Genomic DNA, 24,482 nt, shown 5'->3' on the forward strand with positions numbered 1-24,482 from the left:
GAAGGACAGTGCCAGTCAGTGGCTCATGAACTTTAATGTGCACACCAGATAGCTGGGAAGTACACGAAAATGCAGATTCTGACTCAGAAGGTGGGGGTAAGGCCTAAAATCCCACGCCTCTCAAGGGATCTTACGTATTGCCAATGCTGCTGGCCCGTGGGCCACAGTCTGAGTAGGAAGGGGCTAGATAATTTCATGCAGCAGCACCTACAGAAAGGCACCTAATACCCTGCCCTGTTGAAGAGCTGAACAGTAATGCAGCTGTTCTCAAAGCACGGTCCCGAGGTAGCAGCAGAGTACCTGAGGACTTGTTGCAAAGGCAAAAATCTCAAGGCCTACCTCAGACCTACTGAGTCAGAAAAACGGGGACGGAGCCCAGCGTTCTGTGTTAACAAGCCCTGCAGGTGACTGATGCAGGCTAACGTTTGAGAAGCACTGATAATAACGGCTACTGCTCGTTGAGCTCTCACTACATGTTAGGTAGTGGGCTAAGAACTCTGCACACGACTGGATTACCAAGTCTTCATAAGGACCCCATGTATGCATGACAAAACGGAAGCTTACAGACAATAAGCTGCCGGGATTCACACAGAGGCTAAGAGTGGAACTGGGATTTGAACCCAGATCATGTGACTCCAGAGTCCAAGTTCTTGGTCCTTGAGAGGTACTGCCAACACCCAGTAGCACCCACCTGTGGGTACCGCCTCACTATGAAGACCCAATATATCGAAAACAAACAAATAAACAAACAAACCATGAGTTTCCACTTCACCTATCTGGACAAAGACCCACCCAGCTGAATACCGACAGAATGAAAAGCCCTGCTTTGTGCCAGGCAGAGACACTGAATGACAACCATAAATACTTACCATATCCTGGCCGAGGGGTGGCAGTGAGTCCAGCTCGCTGAGGTCGTCCTGGGCCTGCTGGACAGCGTGCATGCTTGTGTTGATGGTCCCCATGAGGGCCTGCTGGGCCGAGGTCTGCAAAGGCAGAAGACCACAGCCGGTCATAACCTCTCTCCTGGGACTGACACCACCCTTTACACAAAACAAGGCCCAAAAGAACTCCGGGCTCAAGACCGAGTGGCCCACAGTGTCTCTCAACATCCCCAAGCACCTGCCATTTCAAGCAGAGGCTGGAAATAGAGATTGTTATTAATAGAATGCTCAATATGGGTGTGTGCAGTAGAGAGGTTATAATCAGGAGAGTGTGGAGAGCTTAAGTAGCTGACAAGAAGACTCAAAGAGTCCTTACAGGGGGCTACTCCACTCTTTGAGTACTGAGGACAAACGATCTCATGCATAGGAAATGTGTTACACCCCAGAACTGAGCTTAGTAAGGAAGAAAGGAATTCACTCAAACCTATAGTCAACACGGTTCTTCAGAGTCAAATTACTTCTGAGCTTTCAGGCTTTTCAGCTTTTATAAAGTTCTTCCTCAGCAGCACAGGATTCCTGAGCAGGCAGGCCAGCAGTGGCAAGCAGCAAAGATCCGCTCAGGGGAAAGTGTGGATCACTACAGACCCAGTCTATTTCTCAGACCCGCTGAGGGGTACCCTGAGCTAATTAGCAGCTTGAGGCTGTTAAGGCAAGGAAGCAGGGCTCTCTACCTCTGTATCACCAGTCGCGTGGAGAGGTCACCTGTGATCCTACAAGGGAGTTACTAAGACACCCCATTTAAAGAGAGCACCGGGGAGCCAGGCACTGGGACCAGGCAGCTGAAGACGCATGGCTCAGATGGGAAAGAGTGAGAATGTGATGGTGCACACAAGCTCTCCCGAGGCCTGGTGTCTCTCCCTGCACATCAGAGGCAGCGTCCTGGTGCCCAGGACCAGCGTGGGGGAAGCCTCACCAGCGGGGGCATGTGCCCTCGGTGCATCTGCCCAACCATGACCTGCTGCTGTGGTGAGGGCATGCTGCCCACGTTGAAGGTCTCGGGCCCGCTGGAGCCTGAGCGCATCACGGCGGGCAGTGCCACGGAACCGTGCTCCACCTTCCCGGTCCGATTGAACTGCTGCTGCAAGATGGTGGACCTGCAGGGGACAGGGGTTTGGTCACTGCGGGGTGGCCACTCACATGCAGTGTAACGTTAAGATACCATAGTTGTCACAGCTGTTTGCTGTGTTGCGCTGTGGAGGCCAATTCAAAAGAGGCATATGCAGAAGGAATTGTGAATGAAGCAGCACCAAAATACTCAGGAGAACCCTGAGAATAATCTTCTTATTAATATAAATAACCATGCCCAGCTGGTTCATGATGGTATGCAATTACCTTTTCTTGGGGACCAACCCCCTACCCTGCCCTCCGGCCATTGTTACATTTCTAGAACGATGATGTTCCAGGTGCAGGTACAAGTTTTGGATGCATTGATCTATTAGCTGGTAAATCCCACCTGAAAGAGCATTCATTCAACAAATACCTACTGTGGGCCAGGTTCTATTCTAGGCAGTGGGGACATAGGTCATTTAGCCTCAGACTGAAAGAAGTATAGAAAAGAACTAAAAGAGAATCTCCCAGAGGTTAGCTTTCCTCCCCCAGGTCCAAGCCCACTGACCACAGAGGGCATTTAAACACCTCTGGAGCCTTGAGATAGGACAGACTTTGGCACTTCCTCCAGATGATTTCAACAAAAGTCTAGGAAGATTCCTAGGACATCTAGTAAAAAAAAAAAAAAATCAATTTTTTACTTTTGATATATGTTTGTAAGACGAGTGGTAAGGACTTTGAGCATATGAGGGTGGACTGTCTGTGCAGCAGCCCAGAGGACAAACCCCATACAGGGAGAGTCTGGGGGGGTGTGTGGGGGGCAGATTTGGTGAGCAGCTGCATTAACGGACCAGGCCTCTGTTCCAGGTTCTCCAACCATCACAGATAATTCCCTATTGCACAGGGCAAAGCTCATGAGCCATGCTAGGATACCAGACAGCAGGCAAGAACAGGAATGTCTGTGGAAGGGTTGGCATTAGGAAGGGTAGATGTGGGGACTCTAGGAGGAAGTCAGCTGTGTCCTGTGATCTCAGCCCAAGTCTAATGCAGGGAGAAGTGGCAGGTCTTGTGATGGAAACCAACCTGGACCATTCTTCCTACTTGCCTTGATCAGACCCCACCATGAAGCTCCAGGCAGTGGGAAGGGGCTTCAGTGGTAAAAGGCAATAAAGAGTTTCAGTGCTCTGGGCTCAGACACTTAATCAGCTGCTCTTAGAAGGACAAGTGCAGCAGAGTCCTCGAGGGGAACAACTCACCCTGCCAGAAAGCACTAGCTTACTGATTTCCATCTAACAGTCATTAACAATTCCAAGGACTTAAGGTGCTCTTCAAGAGGGTAGCACATACGTGAAATTCATCACACATGAGGTCTGTTTCTAAATTGTGTACTAAAATAGAGGACAAATGGAAAAGCACCTTCAAGGTGATTATGATGCAAGTGATAGAGTATGGAAATGCTCAAGAAGCAATTACTATGACTTAGCAAGTTCAAGATGCTTGAATCTGCTAAAACTTTCTGGCAGCGTACTGTAAGAAACATCACAAGATCTGAGGTAACTCCTGACTCTGCCTCACGTGTGCATCTCAAGCAACTTCCATGAGCTTTGGTTTCCTCTGTCATGCACAGGCGGTAACATCTGGTCTACTCCTTACATCGGGGGTTGTTATCGGGGTGAAATGAGACAGCATGCTAGACACAGAGAGTAAAGTGTGGGCAAGAAAACTTATTATCACAATGCTCTATGTAACATAAGGGGAGCAGCTGCGCATATCTCCCCAAAGTACCACTTATTAGATGTTACTTAATTTTAATAAATTTCAGTTTCCTTACCTATAAAATGGGGTTGAGACTGTTCTGAATTGAAAATGATGATGTTCAGAACAGTAAATACTTATGATGTGCCAGGCGTTGTTTCATGTGCTTTATTAATAATTCAATCATCAAAATAAAGTATGTAAGGTGGTACTATCATTTTTCTCGTTTTATAGTTGATGAAGGGGTAGAGGAAATTTGTAACGTCCCCAAGCCCACACATTAATAAAGAGACCCAAGGGGTTCCTGGGTGGCTCAGTTGGTTAAGCATCTGACTCTTGATTTCAGCTCAGGTCATGATCTCAGGGTTGTGAGATCGAGCCCTGCCGTTGGGCTCTGCACTGGGTGTGGAGCTTGCTTGAGATTCTCTCCCTCCCCTTCTGCCCCACCCCAGTTTCTCTTAAAAAAAAAAAAAAAAGAGAGAGAGAGAGAGACTCTCAAGATTTGAACCCAGGAAGTCTGGCTCCAGAGTCCATGTTTTAACCACTTCCCTTTACTGCCTCATGACACATGTGGCATACAGCAAGAGCGTTTTATAAACAATAACTCCTCCGCTGCTAGACCTCTGCCCCAAAAGGCACAGAACTGAACAGAAGCCCACTCTCCAGCCTTTGACGAAAATGACACACGTTAGGAGCTTTAAATGAGCAACTGCAGAACAGGATTCATGAACACTCACTGTGTCTAAAGACGGAGTTACACCTTGTTCTGTGTATCCCTGAAATCCACAGCCTCCTTCCCCCAACAAGATACACTCAACACTGATAATGATGGTCTGGAGACCACCCTTTAAGAAGCAAGACTCATTATATCATCCACTGCTGTCTCCCCTTCTGATGGACTTCAGGGCAACAGACCCCAGAGTTGGCACAAGGAAACCTGCCCATTTAGGGAGAAGGCTGGTTTTTCCAGCACTTTCTTATAAATACTTACTTTTTCGGGGAAACAGACTCTTCCAGCATAGTCGACTCTTCATCCCCCTCTAATCCAAATCTGTCTTTACTTTGTTTCTGAGGTAAAACAAAACAAAAAGTAAACTCAGCAGGTTTGATGCAAGAACCTGTTAAGATACCTTTTAAAAGGAGCTACAAAAGCAAAAATATTCAGGTTTACCCAAAGTTCTTTGTATCCAAGTAGGTGATGGGTGAACAAATTCAAAAATAACAAAAAATAAATACACTGTTTAACACAATACAGAGATATACGCCTTCTGTGTTTATTACTGCATCCACTAAATTTCGAACAGTTAAAATCAAGACACAGATACTGACGTTCCAGATGAACTTAGTTATTTCAGAGGGCTGTATCTTGAAGTCTTTGGTAGTCTGTCTGTATACCACTTTGGTATATATCCCCACTAAATTTGGTAAAAATTTGGTAAAAATTCATGAAATCTGGTAGTTTGGTAAAATTCACGAGGAACGCCAGGGTGGCTCAGTCGGTTGGGCATCTGACACTCGATCTCAGCTCAGGTCTTGGTCTCAGGGTCATGAGTTCAGGCCCCAGAGTGGGCTCCATGCTGGGCATGGAGCCTACTTCAAAAAAATTCATGAAAAATATGAAGAACATTTTCAGACCCTCAACCTAGGATTCTAAAGAGGCTGGAAAGCATAACTACCTAGAGAGGAAGATGCTGAGGGGTTAACTAGTCCCACTCATTAGCTAAGTGAAGCCCTACTGCTCATTACCTGGCAATAATAATATAAATATGAATTGCAGCTAAAATGGAAATTCTTGTAGGATCTTGAGGTTAAAGACTGCACACTCAAGCAATCTTAACATTAAGATTAAATTAGTGAATCAAGTACCTTAAATTAGGGTTGTTTTGTGTTGTTGTTTTTTTTCCCAGGCAGCAGCATGACCTAAGACAGTGTTTTTAAAAAAGCAGCTTTTCCAATTTGTATCAGTATGAAATACCTTTTTGAGGATGATGTCAATGTAGCCTGCAATCAGCTGGGATATCTGCTCGCCTTCAGTGGTTTGTACTGAATAGTAGCTTTCCTGATACTCCCCAAAATCCTGGGGAAAAAAAAAAACAGCATTAGAAGAAATATAACTACATCATATAGCTACAGTTTTAAAGGTAAAGAGGTCTAGTCCTGGAACAAAAGGGCATAGTCTCACTTTTCTCCTCTCTTCCCCTCTAAACACAACTGGATACTCTAAAATTTGTTCAACAAACAATAGTCAAAGGGCTCTGACAGTTGGAAAGGTAGATTGACCGGGGAGCACAGTACTTGAGAAATCATACTCTCATAAATTCTTAGGTTTTCTTTTATATCCCATTACCCCCAGGTGGGTGCCTGAAACCCAGAACCTTCCACAGGCAGGGTTTCAAAAGCCTGTACCTTTTCCACCAAAGGACCAGGAGAGGAGAAGCCCAATGGAGATCTATCTGCAAGCCTCAAACCCATTCCACAACCTGGGCCGATGCTCACCAGCAGCTGCAGAGCAGTAAAAGCCCAGGCCATCCCAGCCCCAGCTCCACAACCCAGACAGGCAGGTGGTCTTGTCCTTTTGCAACAGTGGTCACGTGAAACCTTATGTCTTCCTGACCTCCACCTAATGCCATAAACAGAGACAGGCCCAGTAGCTTCAGCCTATCCCAAAAAAGGTCACCCAGCAATAGCAGGTGGTCCAAGGAAGTGCCTTCACAAACAGTGCCATCAAGTTTTGAGCAAGAACCCGGCAGTGTCAAAACAGTCCAGAGCAGCACTACAAATCCCACAAAAGGAGAGAACACTACACTAAATCTAAATAAGATGACTGTCTGATAAAACAGAAGATTTAAGTAAGATCAAGAGTCTCCTAACTTAATAACCATAATGTCTAGATACAATTTAAAAAATCACTACTCATATCAAGAACCAAACAACTATGATATGAAAAAGAAAAGATAATCGATTGATGCCAATATAGAGATGAATCAGATATTGGAATTATCTGATAAAATTTTAAAGCAACCATGATAAAATGTTTCAACAATCAATTACAAATTCTCCTGAAACAAATAGGTTTCAACAGAGAAATAAGTCAGAAGAACCATATAAAAATTATAATACTGAAAAATCCAATAACCAAAACTTAAAAACTTACATGATAAAGTAGTGTGGTGATGACAGAGCATAGAATCAGTAGACTTGAAAACAGATTAATTTAGTTAATCTCAACAGCTAAAAGAACACAGACTCAAAAAAAGACAAAAAACAAAAAACCCATAAGCCAGACCTTCGGGGATCTGTGGGACAATAAAAGATATAATATTCATATCATCAGAATCCCACAGTAGGAGAATATGGGACAAAATAAGTATTCAAGAAGCACCTGGGTGGCTCAGTTAGTTAAGTGACCAACTCTTGATTTCAGCTCAGGTCATCATCTCGGGGTTGTGAGATCTAGCCCCGTGCTGGGCTCTTCACTCAGTGGGGAGTCTGTCTGAGATTCTCTCCCTCCCCTTCTCCCTTTGCCTCTCCCCCCATCAACTCACATGTGTGTTCTCTCTCCTCTAATAAATAAATACATCTTTTTAAAAAAAGTATTTGAAGAAACAACGGCTGAAAATATCCCCAAGTTAAAGACATATACCTACAAACTCAAGAATCTGAGCATATTCCAAATACAATGAATCCCGAGAAATCCACACCAAGAACTTTAGAAAGTGACATGTTACCTACAAATGTACACCAACTTGAATGACAATTTCTAATCTGAAACCACGGAGGCCAGAAAGAAGCAGTACATTTCTCAAACGCTAAAAGAAAGAACTGTCAATGTCTAATCCTATACCTGACAACACGATCCTTTATGAATGAAGGGGAAATAAGGAAATTCTTAGGAGAAGGAAAGCTAAGAGAACTGTTTTTAGCAGATCTACCTACCTTTAAAGAATGGCTAAAGGAAGCACTTCAAACACAAAGAAAATGGTAACAGGAGGCTGGGAAGGTTAAAAAGAAAACAACAGTGGGATAGATAAAAAATAGAAAGGAATGTAGTAACTTATCCTTCACCTCATGAGCTTTACTTAATCATATTCTATGGTTGCACAAAAGTTTTAACACCACCTCACATGGTGTTCAATATATACAGAAGTATTTCTTTGAACAATTATATTCAAAAAGTGGGGATTGTAAAGAGACCTAAATAGAAGTGAAGTTTCTATGCTTCTCTTGAAGTGGTAAACATCCACAGCTGTGGGTTATAGTTCATTTCTTACATATATGGTAATACCTAGATCACTAAGAATGTTAAGCAAAGAGATATGCTCAAAAACATTATAAATAAATCAAAATGGAACTCAAAAAAGTAACCCAAAAGAAGGCAAGAAAAACAGAGGAAAAAGAAATGGTGGGGATAAACATAAAAATATTATAAAATGGTAGACTTAAGCCCTAACATATCAATAATCAGACAAATATAAATGGTCTTAATAAGCCAATTAAAAGAGACAGACCAAGTAGATTTTTAAAAAAGCACAACCCAACTTTATGTACTGTGTAAGAAACTTGTCTCAAATATAAGTAGGTTGTAAGTAAAAGGATGGAAAAATGTATCATGCAAACATTTGAAAAATCATGAGTGGCTATATTAAGATTAAACAGATTTCAGAGAAAACAAATTTACAAGGAATAAAAGAACTAAATGGTAAAACAATTTCTCCACGAAGATAACAGAGGGATCTTCAATGTACATGTAAGCACCAAACAGAGCTTCAAAATACATGTGATAAAAACTGAAAGGAAAAACAGAAAAATCCGCAACTGTTGTTGGGATAGAGAAGACTGGAACAACATCAACGAACAGGATCTAACTGACATTTACCTAACACTCCTGTCAAGTACTCACCGAACATTCTCCTAGAATGACCATATCCTGTGATATAAACCAAATCTTAAAACTCTAAGACTTGAAATTATGCAGAGTATGTCCTTTGACCATAACAGAATTGAACTAAAAATCAATAATAGGAAGACAACAGGAGAATCTCCAAACACTTGGAAATTAAATTAAGGCTCAGAGTAGAAAGAAATAAGACATGTTATAAACTTTAATCCAACTTTAATAAACATCATTGATATTCATTCTCTCTTGTACTTGAGGTAGTTACTGTGACTCATAACTATTTCTTACTTATCTTTAAAACAACTTTTTGTTTTCAACAAAATGGGACTTGGACCTAGTTTTCAAAAACCAATAGCACTAAAAGGTACATAACAAAACACAGTGGGCCCCTGCCCTACCCCTTCCTATCTTCACTTTCCATCCCTCCCAACCCCAAAGGCAACTACTTTGAGCCCTTTCAGCAGTTTCTTCTAGTATTTCTAAATAACATATTTATATTGATTTGATTTTTCTCTTTTACAAGTTATCCACAACTTCCTACCATGGAAGATGAGGATGCAGTTCTTTAAGTATGAACACACCCTTCTTAAGGGACATGCAGGTGGAGCTCCTCCTGACTATAGGAGGCAAGAAGGTATACCTCCTGATGATTAGTTCCAACTGGCAAGAGTCTATCCACCAATGATCAAACTAGATAACTAAAGACTCCCTCCAAAACCCCTTCCTTACACCTTTTTTTCTGATGACCTATTATGAGACCTTACCTAGATACAAGCTAATATTTCAAGTATCCACTAGACCTGGAGAATAGTACACTTCAGCAGTGCTAGGAGACGGATAACTTTCAACACTGATTTCTCTTTTTGCTCAACTTGCCCTACAAAATAACAACCCTATCAATTCTCACAGGTCAATGTGGCTATAGTTAAGATAATAACACAATTATAATCTGCTAAGAGTAACTATTAAGGTTGGGAGGAGGAATTCAGAAGTTTGAAGGCCTGGGATGACTACATTCTCCCTGCTTTCCATGTACTTCACACTGAGAATTTTATCAACATCACCTTGTTTGATCTAAGTACCTCTGTGAAATAGGTATTATGATTCCCATGTTAAAGCTAATGACATTAAGGCTCAGAGAGGAGACATAACTCTCTCAGAAATGGAAGATGACCAGCTGCTTTTGAATACTACCCCAAAGTCTATGCCATTTCCTCTATACAGTATGTTGTTTCCAGGCAGGCTGGGAAAACACACTTCAGCAAGGTGTCACAATGCTTAGGAACTTCTAAAACAACTAGAGATGAAGAGACAGTCTTTGATCAGCCTATGAGCATAAGAAAGTTTCCTTTCAGGGCATGCTAGAGACAGCATCAGGAACTCAGAAGACTGGACCAGTCCCCGCCCTCTGTGGACTGCCACCATCTGTCCCTGTGCACATTGCTCTCTAAGGCCAGGAAAACCCATTGGGCTCGTATTCTCTCTACCACACCACGGTACTGCCCAAGGCCATGTTGGTCTTCCCTGTTTCCAGTGCATACCAGGGTGAAGCTTTTGGGCGAGGCTGCCCAGCGCTTAACCGTGGTGAGTGGCCACTCCTGCAGCACTTCCTTGGTCTTCTCATCCACACGCATCACTGAGTCCTTGGTGATACCCAGCAGGCGAGGCACCAGCTTATTCTTGCCTTTCATCTTTTCCTGAAACAGGAAATACCAAGGGTTAGTGCTCTTCCTCTGAATACATACTTGATTTTGCCAAGTCATCAGAGATTTCATGATGTCTTACCTGAGGTCACCTACATATACAATGTTTCAAAATAGGTAGGGCTACTAGAAAACCAGGGTTTTGGGACTAGGTGAATGACTCATTAAACTAAAGACATGGAAGCTAAAACAGGGACATCAGAAGACTGGAAAGATCCACAAAGGCACGCTTCCTGAAAAGAGAAACTGTTTAGGAGGGCAGGTTGCTCCAAAAATGGACTGTGATGGATAGAAGGGACAGAACTGAGAAGATATCCAGAGAAACAGAAGTTAAGGTGAATTCCAAATATTATCACTTCTAGTAGCCAACTCAATAAATATCAAAAAAGGTTTAACATGCAATTTAAATATGGCACGTTAGCTACTTAGAATTAACTAAAACTGCCAAAGTGAATCTTCTCATTAAAAGAGACACAGACCTTTTTTTAAATCTCCTAAATACATTTCCATTTGAAATCTTTGTTTTGGTATTTGTATGTATATCTACTGACTCTGAAAAAGCCTTTTATGATTAGCTTTAATAATTTAATAGTAATCATGCCTATTAAAATAATGGATCCCTACCTCACACTCATGCCAAAACAAATTTAAGAGAGATTAATAATTTTGGAAGAATATATAGGTGGATATTTTTGTGATTCCTGGAATTTTGTGATTCCAGATTCAAAATAAACAAAACTCATAAAGGGAAAGAACATTTTTAAATACAAATAAACAGACTTTGATACATCTAAAAAAGAGAGGGAAAGTAGGAGAAAAAAGAAACCTCACTGTAAACAAAATTAAAAAGCAAATAACTAGGGATAAATATTTACAATTACGATAGTGAAAGACTTTATATACTGTATATGTGGAAGGTTATCACAGATCGACAAAAAAAACTGGCAAAGAAGAGAAATAGATAATGTGTTTAAAATAATAAAGTAGGCTTTCCTTTGGGGGGGGCAAGGAGAAGAGGGCAGTGGAGTAGGAGGACCCTAGGCTTGCCTTTCCCACAAATATAAGTAGATAACTATTGGCTCATCATAAATATCCTCAAAATTGACCTGAAGACTGGCAGAACAAACTCCACAACTACAGGTAGAGAAGAGACCACAAAAAAGAAGGTAGGAAGTGTGGAGATGCAGCTTGGGAGAGAAATGGATCATGGTCACTGTGCTGGGGAGAGAGGGGTGATTGTGGAGAAGGGTTAGAGATAGACTAGTACATAGGGGACCACATGGGGGGGGTGTGGGAATCCCCATAGCAACTGCCTTGGAAAGAGAAAGGGGTCAAATTTCATGAGTTCTTGCAACAAGTGGAGCTTAAAGCCCGGAGATTTAAACATCAATGGGCGACTAACATAATATAATAAAAAAAAATCATTAAAAAAAAATAAAATAAACATCAACGGGAGTGGATGAAGAGTCTCAAGGGCACTGGGGCTGATCTTGGAGAGAAGGCATGGCAAAAAGCCCATGGGCATACAGCATAGAAACAGCTGGGGAACAGAGTGGAGAAGTTAGTTGCTCATCTCAGAGCACATCCCAGAGAGGCAGTGTTCACAGAGAGACCCCCATGGAACAAAAGAGCTGGCTGATACCATTTCCCTCCCATGCTGGTCAGCATAAGCACAGTGCCACCTGTGGGAATCAGTGCAGCATCAACACTTGCTACCTGACTTGCTTACAGCAAGCCCAGCTCCCTTCCTCCAGCCCCCACACACTGGTAGAACCATCCTTTACAGTAGCACTTGCTTCAGACCCAGCACAGTAGGTCTCTTGCCCCAGAAGACAGATGCAAACCCCTGTCCACACCATGTCTCCCGACCTGGGAGTTTTACAGGGCCTTGGTTCTGGTGGCAGTGGTGACAGGTGTCATTTAACAAGGACATCAGAGCACATCTAGTTAAAACATGCCCCAATTACGAGGACTAAACACTGCCCACAACAGCCAAAGAGAGCCTCTGCAGACAACTGGCCTGTAGGACAAAGTGGCCAGGACTCAACAGCAGAGTGTACACAGCACACATCAGAGACACTCTAGGAAGCACCAGGCCCTGAGGAACAGAGGATACTATAATGTAGAGCACTAGAGGGCCTCTTCTTCATAAAGCCATTACCCTCAAGAATAGGAGACATAGCTGACATTCCTAACACACAGAAACGGGCACAGAGACAGACAAAATGAGAAGACAGAACAATTTGCCCCAAATGAAAGAATAGGACAAGGCCACAGCCAGAGATCTAAGGTAAACAGATATAAGTAATATACCTGATAGAACATTTAAAACAATGAGTATAAGTATACTTAGTGGAATGAGAAAAGAGTGGACAGTATCAGTGAGACCATTAACACAGATGAGGAATAATATAGCAGAGATCAAGGGCTCGATAAACAAAATCAGAAATAAGCTTGATGGAATGAACAGCAGGCTGGAAGAAGCAGAGGAATGAATTAATGACCTAGAAGACAGAGTAATGTAAAGTAATCAAACTGAACAAAAGAGAGAAAAAAGAATTATGCAAAATGAGAATACACTCAGGGAACTCAGTGACTCCATCAAACATAATAACCTTCATATTAGAGGAGTGCCAGGAAAAGAGAGGGAAAAGAGGGCAGAGAATTTATTTTAAGAAATAATAGCTGAAAACTTTCCTACTCCGGGGGAAGGAAACAGATACACAGATCCAGGACGAAGAGAGAACCCCCAAAAAATCAACAAAAGCAGATCTACACCAAGACTTATAATTAAAACGGCAAAATACAGTGATAAAGGAAAAATATTAAAAGCAGCGAGACAAAAGAAGCCAGTTACATACAAAGGAAACCTGCAAATTTTTCAGCAGAAATATTCCAAGCCAGAAAAGAGTGACATGATATATGCAAAGTGCTGAATGGGAAAAACCTACAGCCAGGAATGTTCTATCCAGCAAGACTATCATTCAGAAGAGAAGAAGAATAACGAGTTTCCTAGGCCAACAAAGAATAAAGGAGTTATCACTAAACTAGCCCTGCAAGAAATACTAAAGAGGATTCTTTGTGTGGAAATGAAAGACCAAAAATGACAGTATGAAGATAGGAAACACGAAAGCAGTAAAAATGAGTATTTCTGTAAAATATCAGTCAAGGAACTTACAAAATAAAACAGGATACCATATACCTAAAATGTGGGAAGGAGAGTAAAGAATGGGTTCAAACATAAATGACCATCAACATATAGACTGCTATATGCAGAAGAGATTACATACAAACCTAATGGTAACCACAAATCAAAAACCACTAATAAATATGCAAAGAATAAAGAGAAAGAAATCCAAATGAATGACCAAAGTAAAAAAAACCAGCAAAGCATTAAAGAGAGAAAGACAAGAAAGGATCAGAGAAAATCCTCAGAAACAACCAAAAAACAAGTGATAAAATGGCAATAAATATATAACTGTTAAGAATTACCTTGAATGTAAATGGACTAAATGCTCCAATCAAAAGACACAGGGTGACAGAATGGATTAAAAAAAAAAACAACCAAGACCCATCTATATGCTGCCTACAAGAGACTCATTTTAGACCTAAAGCCGCTTGCAAAATGAAAAAGAGGGGATGAAGAAACATTTATCATGCACATGGATGTCAAAAGAAAGCAAGAGTATCAATACTTATATTGGACAAAATAGACTTTAAACAAAGGCTATAATAAGATACAAAGAAGGAGACTACATAATAATATAGGGGACAATCCAACAAGAAGATCTAACAATTATAAATATTCATGCACCCAACACAGGAACACCCAAATACATAAAACGGTTAATAACAAACATAAAAGAACTAATTGATAATAATAACAATAGTAGGGGACCTTACCGTCCCACTTACATCAATGGACAGATCACCTAAACAAATAATCAATAAGGAAACAGTGACTTTGAATGACACACTGGACCAGGTGGATATAACAGATAAATTCATCATATTCCATCCTAAAACAGCAGAATACACATTCTTTTCAAAGGCACATGGAACATTCTCCAGAATAGGTCACATATTTGACCACAACAGAAGTCTCAACAAGTTCAAGAAGACTGAAATCATACCATGCATCTTTTCTGAACACAATGCTGTGAAACTTAAAGCCAACCACAAGGAAAACTCTGGAAAGACCGCAAATACATGCAGGTTAAAGAACATACTACTAAACAATGAACAGATCAGCCAGGAAATCAAAGAAGAAATAAAAATGTACATGGAAGCAAATGAAAATGCAATGGTTCAAAATCTTTGGATGCAGCAAAAGTAGTTCTAAGAGGGAAGCTTATAGCAACATAGGCATAACTTAAGAAGACAAATCTCAAAAAATCTAACTCTTACACCTGAAGGAGTTAGAAAAAGGAAAACAAACAAAACCTAAAGCCAGCAGAAGGAAGGAAATCATAAAGATTAAAGCAGAAATAATGCTATAGAAACAAAAAATAGAACAAATCAATGAAACCAGGAGCTGGTTTTTTGAAAAAAAATCAATAAAATTGATAAACTGCTAGCTGGATTTATCAAGAAAAATGGAGAAAGGACTCAAATAAATAAAATCACAAATGAGAAAGGACAAACAACAACCAATGCCAAAGAAATACAAACAATTGTAGGAGAATATTATGAGGGGTGCCTGGGTGGCTCAGTCACTTAAGCATCTGACCTGGTCTCAGGTCATGATCTCAGGGTCCTAGGATGGAGCCTGGGATGACTCTGCACTCAGTGGAGAGTCTTCTTGTCCCTCTGCCCCTCCCTCAACTCATTCTCTGTGTCTCTCTCAAATAATAAAATCTAAAAAAGAGAGAGAAAGAATATTATGAAAAACTATATGTCAACAAATTGGACAATCTAGAAGAAATGGGTAAATTCTTAGAAACATAAAAACTACCAAAACTGAAACAGGAAGAAACAAATTTGAACAGACTAATAACCAGCAAAGAAATTGAGTCAGTAATCAAAAAACTCCCAACAAACAAAAGTCCAAGACCAGATGCTTTCACAAATGAACACTACCAAACATTTAAAGAAGAGTAATACTTATTCTTCTCAAACTATTTCAAAGAAAGGGGGGGGAAAAAAAAGGAAAGGAAGGAAAGCTTCAAAATTCATTCTATGAAGCCAGCATTACCCTGATACCAAAACCAGATAAAGACACCACAAAAAAAGAGAACTACAGGTCAACATCTCTGATGAACACTGATGCAAAAATCCTCAACAAAATGTTAGCAAACCAAAACCAACAGTACATTACAAAAATCCCCTGCAATCAAGTGGGATTTATTCCTGGGCTGCAAGGGTGGCTCAGTCTTTGCAAATCAATCAACATGATACATCATGTCAATAAAGAAAGGTTAAGAACCACATGATCATTTCACAGATCATGCACAGATGCAGAAAAAGCATGTGATAAAATACAACATCCATTCATGATAAAACCCCTCAAAATAGGTTTAGAGGGAACATACCTCAACATAATAAAGGCCATATATGAAAACCCAACTAATGACATCCTCAATGGAAAAAATGAAATACTTTCCCCTAAGGTCAGGAACAAGACAAAGATGTCTATCCTCATCACTTTTATTCAACAGGTCTGGAAGTCCTAGCCACAGTAATCAGACAACAAAAAGAAATAGAAGACACCTAAACTGGTAAGGAAGAAGTAAAACTTCCACTATATCCAGATGACATGATACTCTACATAGAAAACCTGAACTCCACAAAAAACTGCTAGAACTGATGAACAAATTCATTAAAGTTGCAGGATACAAAATCAATGTACAGAAATCCATTGCATTTCTCTATACCAATAATGAAGCAGCACAAAGAGAAGAAAACAATCTCATTCACAGTTGCGCCAAAAATAATAAAATACCTAGAAATAAACCTAACCAAAGAGGTGAAAGACCTGTACTCTGAAAACTACACATCACTGATGGAAGAAATTGAAGACACAAAGAAATGGAAAGACATTCCATGCTCATGGATTGGAAGAACAGATAATTGTTAAAATGTCTATACCACCCAAAGCTATCAACACATTTAATGCAATCCCTATCAAAATACTAATAGCATTTTTTAGAGCTAGAACAAATGATCCTAAAATTTGTAGGTACCACAAAAGCAATCTTGAAAAAGAAAAGCAAAGCTGGAAGAATCACAGTTCTGAACTTCAAGTTACATTAAAAAGCTGCAGTACCTAAAATATTATGGTACTGGCATAAAAACAGACACATTGATCGATGGAATAGAACAAAAAGTCCAGAAATAAGCCCACAATTATATGGTCAACTAATCTTTGACAAAGCAGGAAAGGCTATCCAGTGGGAAAAAGACAGTCTCTTCAATAAATGGTGTTGGGAAAACTGGACAGCAACATGCCAAAGAATGAAACTAGACCACTTTCTTAAACCATACACAAAAATCAATGCACAATGGATTAAAGACCTAAATGTGAGACCTTAAACCATAAAAATTCTAGAAGACAGCACAGGCAATAATTTCTCTGTCATTAGCCATGGTTAACTTTTTTCTACATATGTCCCCTGAGGCAAGGGAAACAAAAGGAACAATAAACTACTGGGACTACAGCAAAATAAAAAGTTTTTGCACAGTGAAGGAAACAATCAACAAAACTAAAAGACAATCATGGAATGGGAGAAGATATTTACAAATGACATATCCAATAATGGGTTAGTATCCAAAATACAAAAAGAACTTATACAACTCAACACCCAAAAAACAAATAATCCAGTTAAAAAATGGGCAAAAGATATGAACAGACAGTTCTCCAAAGAAAACATACAGATGGTCAACAGACACATAAAAAGATGCTCATCATCCCTGATCATCAGGGAAAAGCGAATCAAAACTATAATGAGATACCACCTCACACCAGTCAGAATGGCTAAAACCAAAAACACAAGAAACAACACGTGCTGGTGAGGATGTGGAGAAAAAATAAGCCTCTTGCACTGTTGGTGGAAATGCAAATTGGTGCAGCCACTGTGGAAAACAGTATGGAGATTCCTCAAAAATTTAAAAATAGAACTACCCTAAGATCCAGCAATTGCACTACTGGGTATTTATCCAAAGAATACAAAAACACTAATTCAAAGGGATACATATATGCTTATGTTTACAGTGGCATTATTTCCAAAGCCTAGATATGGCAACAGCCCAAGTGTGCATCGACTGATGAATGGACAAAGAAGATGTCGTGTACACACACACACACACACACACACACACACACACAGGAATATTCAGCCATAAACAGTAACAAAATCTTGCCATTTGCAATGACAAGGATGGAGCTAGAGAGTATTATGCTAAGTGAAATAAGTCTGTCAGAGAAAGACAAATACTGTAAAATTTCACTCCTAAGTGAAAGTTAAGAAACAAAACAAATGAGCAAAGAGGGGAAAAGAGACAAACCAAGAAACAGAATCTTAACTATAGAGAACAAATTGATGGTTACCAGAGGGGAGGTGGGTGAAGGGTAAAATAGGTGATGAGGATGAAGGAATGTACTTATTGTGATTCGACCATGATTAAAATAAAAACTTAAGAAAAAAATTTAAAACAAGAAGGAAAAAAATCAAGTAAAAAACAAGCAATTAGATTAAGTTGTCACTTAATAAAATGGAGGTTTTTTTAAATTAATACTCAGAATTGAAGAAGGTATGAAAGAGGATTACTATGGATGGGAATTTAATGTGGCAAAACCCTTATGGAAGAAAATGCATCAATACTGATCCAAAGCTATAAAAATGTTCCCCCTCTCGGGTGCCTAGGTGGCTCAGTCAGGTAAGCGTCTGCCTTTGGCTCAGGTCATGGTCCCAGGGTCCTGGGATTGAGTCTCACATCTGCTCAGCAGGGAGTCTGCTTCTCACTCTCACTCTCCCTCTCTCTCAAATTAGTAAATAAAATCTTTAAAAAAATAAATAAAAATGTTCCCCTTTTAATGCAGCTTGTTTTTAGAAAGTTATTCAAATGGGCATTAAGGAAGGCCCGTGAAGATGAGTACTGGGTGTTTATACGCAACTGACGAATTATTGAACACTACATCTGAAACTAATGATGTACTATATGTTGGCTAATTGAATTTTAATGAAAAAAAGTTACTCAAAAAGAAGTTCTAAATGTGTGAGAAGATTATGTGTAGCTACAGTTTGTCATAGTGAACAACTGGAAACAACCAAAATTTTCAACGACAGGGGAATTCTTAAGTAAATTAGGGTATACCCAAAAAACAGACTATTCAGAACCACTAAAAACCATACAACTGAAAAACAAATGGATTCATGGCAAAAACTTTGCAATACAGTATAAAATAAAAACCATTTGTATAGCTTAACCCTACATGAAATAAAATTTTAAAAATAAATTTTTAAAAAATGCAAAATAAATTTTTAAAAATTTCATTATATGATAAAATGGTGACAATGATCATTTCAAGTTATTTTTATTATTTTCTTGTGCTTTTCCTTATCCCCCCAATTTCACTTAAAAAATCTATTTCTGGGGTGCCTGGGTGGCTCAGACAGTTAAAGCATCCAACTCTTGATTTCAGATCAGGTCGTGATCTCAGGGTTGTGAGATCAAGCCTCGAATCAGGCTCCATGCTGGTTGTGGAACCTGCTTAAGATACTCTCTCTCCCTCTCTCTGTGCCCCCTCCCCTTTTTTCTCCTTTTCTCGCTCTCTAAAAGAAAAAAAAATCTATTTGTACTGTTATCAGGAAAAAAAAATTCCCAAATATTTGCTGAAACCTAGCAATGCCTAAATCACTATTCTCAGAGGAATATACATACAAATTAGCACACAAAAATTCTGTATGTATACAAGGGGATAGGCAATTTTAAAATAACAGAAATGCGCTAGGTACTTAATAAATATTATCTACTAATTCTCAGGGCATCCTTCAAATATTGGTATCATCATCCCCATTTTGCAAATGAAGAGACCAGCAAACTCATCCAAGGCAAACAGTAGTGAGTGGTAAAGCCACGACTGGAACACAAATTTGAGTAGCTCAAAAATGTCTCTGACTTCAAAAGCAGACTGTCTACCACCATGTTCTCTACTCCGGTGAAAGCAATCAGAGAAGACAAAATCCCCGCTAGCCCCCATGGGCAGTTCGTAGGCCATCCGACAGTGAAGGCCAGGGCACACCTCCAGCTTCCTCCCGGGGGGCGGGGAGGAAAAGGATCGGGAATCTGTGTGGGTGTCTGACAAGGGGAACATGGCAGTGGAAGAATCTTAAAAAAACAACACTGAGAAGAGTCAGATTCTTTGTAAAGAGAGGCTGGTTCTGCAAGGAGTGAAATCAATGCAGGTGGACGATGCCAGCCGTCCAACTTGGCTTCAGGAGCCACACAGAGATTCAGGCGAAGAGGTTCTAGGCAGTTAGCCACACAGGGCTGGCAAGAGCCCGGCTGCTGGGACCCGGAAGGGGATCTGAAATAAAATATGGTTTGCAGCTGCTGCCTTCAGCCTTTTCCATCTGCACCTCCCAGCAGGCAAGGGGCTTTGGGGTGAGGGAACACAGAGTTGTGACGGATTGCCCTGGCTCTTGTCGAGCTCCTTCTGGACAGGGGAGGGAAGTCACAGGGAACATGCTAACAATTTACAGTGGGCATTCCATCAGAAGATCAGGATTAGGGAGGGGGACAGAAGAAACACAGAATATGCTGAAACCCAGCAACACAGACCACTGTCAAGGGATCAAATGATTTCAGGGCCTGTCCACAAAATGCAGAGCAGCTGGAGAAAGTTAGAGGCGTGAAAGCCTCAGCTCAGGGCTGGCTACACTGGTTCTTCCTCATGAAGACCTGCCTTAGACCCACAGTGGTGAGCCAGCATGTTAGGAGAGGCTTCCTCTTCCTCCCCGTACCCCCACACATCTCAGTCCACCTTACACCGGGCCTTGCCAACTTCAGCTACACAGACCAGTGTCCTTTTATCTCCAGTGAAGAAAGCAGGCAAGGCAGGCCCCGTGAAGTCCTGTCTCTCAAGGACTGACACACAGAGAGACTGTGGCTGCTGCTGTTCCGTAGAAATTTCTCTCCAGGTGGTCCTCATTAGGTTGGTTTTGTTTGGAAGATGTCTTGAGCTTGCATAACTTAGACACAGGAGAATGAATGCATTCTACCAAGAGGAGGCAGGATTCATTAACAAGCCCCGCCCCTCCACTTTCAAGCACATCTCAGCCATTACTGTGGCTTTAAACCATGACAGACTCTTGATTCTGGGAAACAAACTGAGGGCTGCAGAATGGGGGTGAGGGGTGGGGGGATGGGGTAATTGGGTGAAGGGCATTGAGGGCACAAGATGTGATGAGCAGTGGGTGTTATATGCAACTAATCAATCATTGAACACTACGTCAAAAACTAATGATGTACTATACGCTGGCTAACTTTATTTAAACAAATAAATATAAAAAACAAAAAACAAAACAAAACTGGTGACCGGCTATGGTCAGGCCTGCCCTTCTTACAGCTCTTCTCTCTGGTGTGGAGGTTGGCTGATTCTTACATCACCTGTGTCTTACGTGGGAGATTTAGAAGTGAGCGAAGGGATGCGAGTGGGATCTGCTTTGGCATTTTGGCTCTAGGCCCCGAACTTCAATGTGGCCTAAGCCTGTGATCCAGCTGTGCTCTCTAGAATTCTACCTTGGCTTGGTGCCAAAGTGCTGGCTTGTATGCTTTGCTGTGTTATCAGTACCCTTATTTCTTTCAGGGGCATGGAAGGAAGGGACAGCTGCTCAAGAGCAAAATGGTGTTAGGGGCGCCTGGTTGGCTCAGTCTGAAGATCATGCAACTCTTGATCTCGGAGTAGTGAGTTCAAGCCCCATGCAGGGTGTAGAGATTCCTTAAATAAATAAAACTTAAAAAAAAAAAAAGAGCAAAATGGTGTTAAAGATCCTGTTCATTAGCCATTTTTCTCTAACAACTGGTCATCTATTCAACTTGACTCATGATTCTGAGAGGCTCCAAACGCCCTCTGTGATGCTTTTACAGTTAAAGGGGAGAAGAGGGTCAGCTCCCCAGCTATCTCACACCTCAAAGCTCTGGCTGTGGCTACAGGGAAAGTTAAAAGACAAATTTATAGATGAGAAAGAAGGTTTACACAAGAATTTCCTGGAATGAAACAACATCCCTCGCAGGTTGTGGGAAACAGCTTACCATTGCTTATGGAGTTTTGATTAGTGTATCAAGATAAAATGCAAAAGATGTCAATATAAGAGGAAGACTCTAGACATTTATAGCTTCCACTCATTAAGCTCTTATATGCCACAGTCCCCTTTTCTCTATTTTCTCATTTAAACCTCATAAAAAGGCACACTTTTATAGGTGAGCAAACATGCACAGACAGAAGGTAATGTAACTTATCTAAGGTAAAACTAAGCGGCAAACCAGAATCCAAATCTAGGTGTTTCTTTTCAAAGCTTATGTTCTTAGCCACTGAGAACAGAACACTGCCACATAAAGCCGTTCCCTGTGGATTCATTAAATGGCTGATGTACATTCTCTACATCAAGAGTCAGCAAACTACAGGCAGTGATAACCCCAGCTTTTTGCCTGCTTTTTTATGACCTGAGAGCTAAGAGTGAATTTTCCATTTTTAAGCGGTTGGAAGAAAAAAAAAAAAAGCCCACAAGAGGAATAATTCTATGTGACACATGAAGATTATATGAAATTGAAATTTCAGAGCCCATAAATAAAGCTTTACAGGAACCTAACTGTGCTCATTCATTTACATATTGCCTATGGTTGCTTTCAGGCCACACAGGCAGAGGTGGCCAGTATGGCCTGCAAAGCCTAAGATACCATTTGACCCCTTACTAGAAAAGTTTGCCCACTCTCAGTCTACATCATGGGTGTTAAAAGCCAGTTACAAGTTGGAAGACTTAGGAGCCAGGGATAAGGGAGATGTGGGAAGGGTTAAGGGATCACCTAAAATTTATCAAATATCTTTACTTTCCAGGCGCTACTTTTTTTTTTTTTTTTTTTTAAGATTTTATTTGAGAGAAAGAGAGAGCAAGAGAGAGCACGAGCAGGGAAGAGAGCAAGAAGCATGTTTCCTGAGATCAGGGAGCCCGAGGTGGGGCTCAATCCCAGGACCCTGAGATCATGATCTGAGCCGAAGGCAGATGCTTAACTGACTGAGCCACCCAGGCACTACATTTCTTTATATACATTATCTCATTTAATCTTTAGAGTTCTGTAAGGCATGATCACTCCCATTTTTCAGATGAAGAAACTGAGACTGAGGGAGGTTATGGGTGTCTCTCAAAGTCACACAAGTTTCTGCTCTTTCCCACATAGAGGTATTCTAGCATCCTGGATGCCGGGCCAATCTTCCTGACTCCAACACCCAAGCACTTTCTTTTATAACAACAAAGTATAATGCTCTGAATATTAGGTCAACACGTTCATGGATATAGAAGAAAATAGGATAGAAGCACCTGTAAATATATATTACTACTCCGAGAATATCTATGATTAATCCTAAAGCTATATGGTATGATTAAGTGTGTTCAATATCAATATCTAAATGTTTCATAAATTATAATTTCCTTGACTTACTTAAATTTCTAATAGACTACACAAGCAGTGAATGAGAAACTAGAATCACTCACTTTTAACTTCCTAAATGATGCCAATGAAATTCCTTCACAATTAAATGGTATGTTTAGGTTGGGATTCTAGAGAAATCCGTTATTTATGCCTTTAAAAAACTTGTTATCCCTTAGCCATACAATTTTTGTGTGTGTCTGCTATTCTACATAGGATCTCTTTCATCCTATATTCTAAATGGTTGCACTTACCTATACACACAAACGTTATTTCATGTTGTTGACATATGTCTTGTACATTTACTTGACCAATTTACTCAAATTAAAAATAAATCTAAAAGTTTAAATGACTATATATTGTTATAGCATGTACAGAGATCTGTAGGCTGAAAATTATGCTAAGTGAATGGACTATTTAAAATTAACTCTTCCAATCCATGAACATGGGATATCTTTCCATTTATTTGTTATCGTCTTTAATTTCTTTCATTAGGGTCTTCAAGTTTTCGGTTTATAGATCTTTCACTTCCTTGGCTAAATTTATTCCTAAGTAATTTATTGTTTTTGATACTATTGTAAATGGAATTGTTTTCTTTCTTTTCCCAATTGTTCACTGTATATGAGGCCATCTTACTTGACCTACTGATCTGATTTATGAGGTTCATTAATCCATAGTATTAAATTACTCCTGAATTCTCATTGTACTACTTTGAAAATATGGCAAACTGCAGTCATGCAAACTATTTATCAAAATCAATTTTCGTTTTTGAGAGAGAGAGCATGTGTGCGCATGAGTGGAGGGGGTGAGGCAGAGGGAGAGAGAGAATCCTAAGCAGGCTCTAGCCCAGCAAGGAGCTCAATCTCATAACCCTGAGATCACAACCTGAGCTGAGGTCAAGAGTCAGATGCTCAACCAAATGAGCCAGCCAGGTGCCCCTATCAAAATAAATTCTAAAATAAAATGATATAAGACCACGGAGCAAAAAATTAAACTGAGCAGTTGTGCTCACTTTCATAAAGTGACAAAAAAGAAAACTAAAGAAAACCAAAATTTGAATACCTAACATGTATGTGAAAGTTAGTCCTGGCCTTTCTTCAAAGGGATGTAAGTTAAAAAATAAAGACTTGAAAAAAAGGAGAAAGGAAGGGAGAGAGGGAGGAAGGAAGGAAATTTCCTTACTTTCTTATTTTGCCTTAAATACTTTTGTAAAAGAAGTTTTCATTTAACCAAATCTACCAAGACCTTGCCATATCCAGAGGATTTGTGTTCTACCTCAAATTATTCTACTAACCATAGACCAATTTTTCCAAGACCCTAAATTAGCCTTGGAGAACATTTTATTTTTTCTGGACCCTGATGTTCAAGTGCTCTTCCTAATTACATGTAGTTTTCTGTGTGCTGCTTCCTAACCTATATGCACATCACTGAAACTGACTGTATCAAGTGTGATGGTATTAATGGAAAACAATACGAATACAAGAGATGAATTTC

At 40.3% G+C, this 24,482-nt stretch overlaps 1 protein-coding gene across 13 annotated transcripts in view; it reads right to left on the reverse strand.

Annotated features, from left to right (window-relative positions):
* Positions 1 to 24,482, reverse strand: part of TLN2 (talin 2) — a 422,904-nt gene that overhangs the window by 140,138 nt on the left and 258,284 nt on the right. For all 13 annotated transcript variants that reach the window (XM_034660877.1, XM_034660886.1, XM_034660882.1 and 10 more), the window contains 5 exons: positions 10,182 to 10,337; positions 5,719 to 5,820; positions 4,735 to 4,811; positions 1,855 to 2,035; positions 870 to 983 (listed from right to left, as the gene is read on the reverse strand). In XM_034660877.1, the coding sequence (XP_034516768.1) occupies positions 870 to 983; positions 1,855 to 2,035; positions 4,735 to 4,811; positions 5,719 to 5,820; positions 10,182 to 10,337 (630 nt within the window). The remainder of the gene's footprint in view (positions 1 to 869; positions 984 to 1,854; positions 2,036 to 4,734; positions 4,812 to 5,718; positions 5,821 to 10,181; positions 10,338 to 24,482) is intronic.

The sequence above is a fragment of the Ailuropoda melanoleuca genome, chromosome 5 (genome assembly GCF_002007445.2).
Source record: "Ailuropoda melanoleuca isolate Jingjing chromosome 5, ASM200744v2, whole genome shotgun sequence".
NCBI classification, from domain to species: domain Eukaryota; kingdom Metazoa; phylum Chordata; class Mammalia; order Carnivora; family Ursidae; genus Ailuropoda; species Ailuropoda melanoleuca.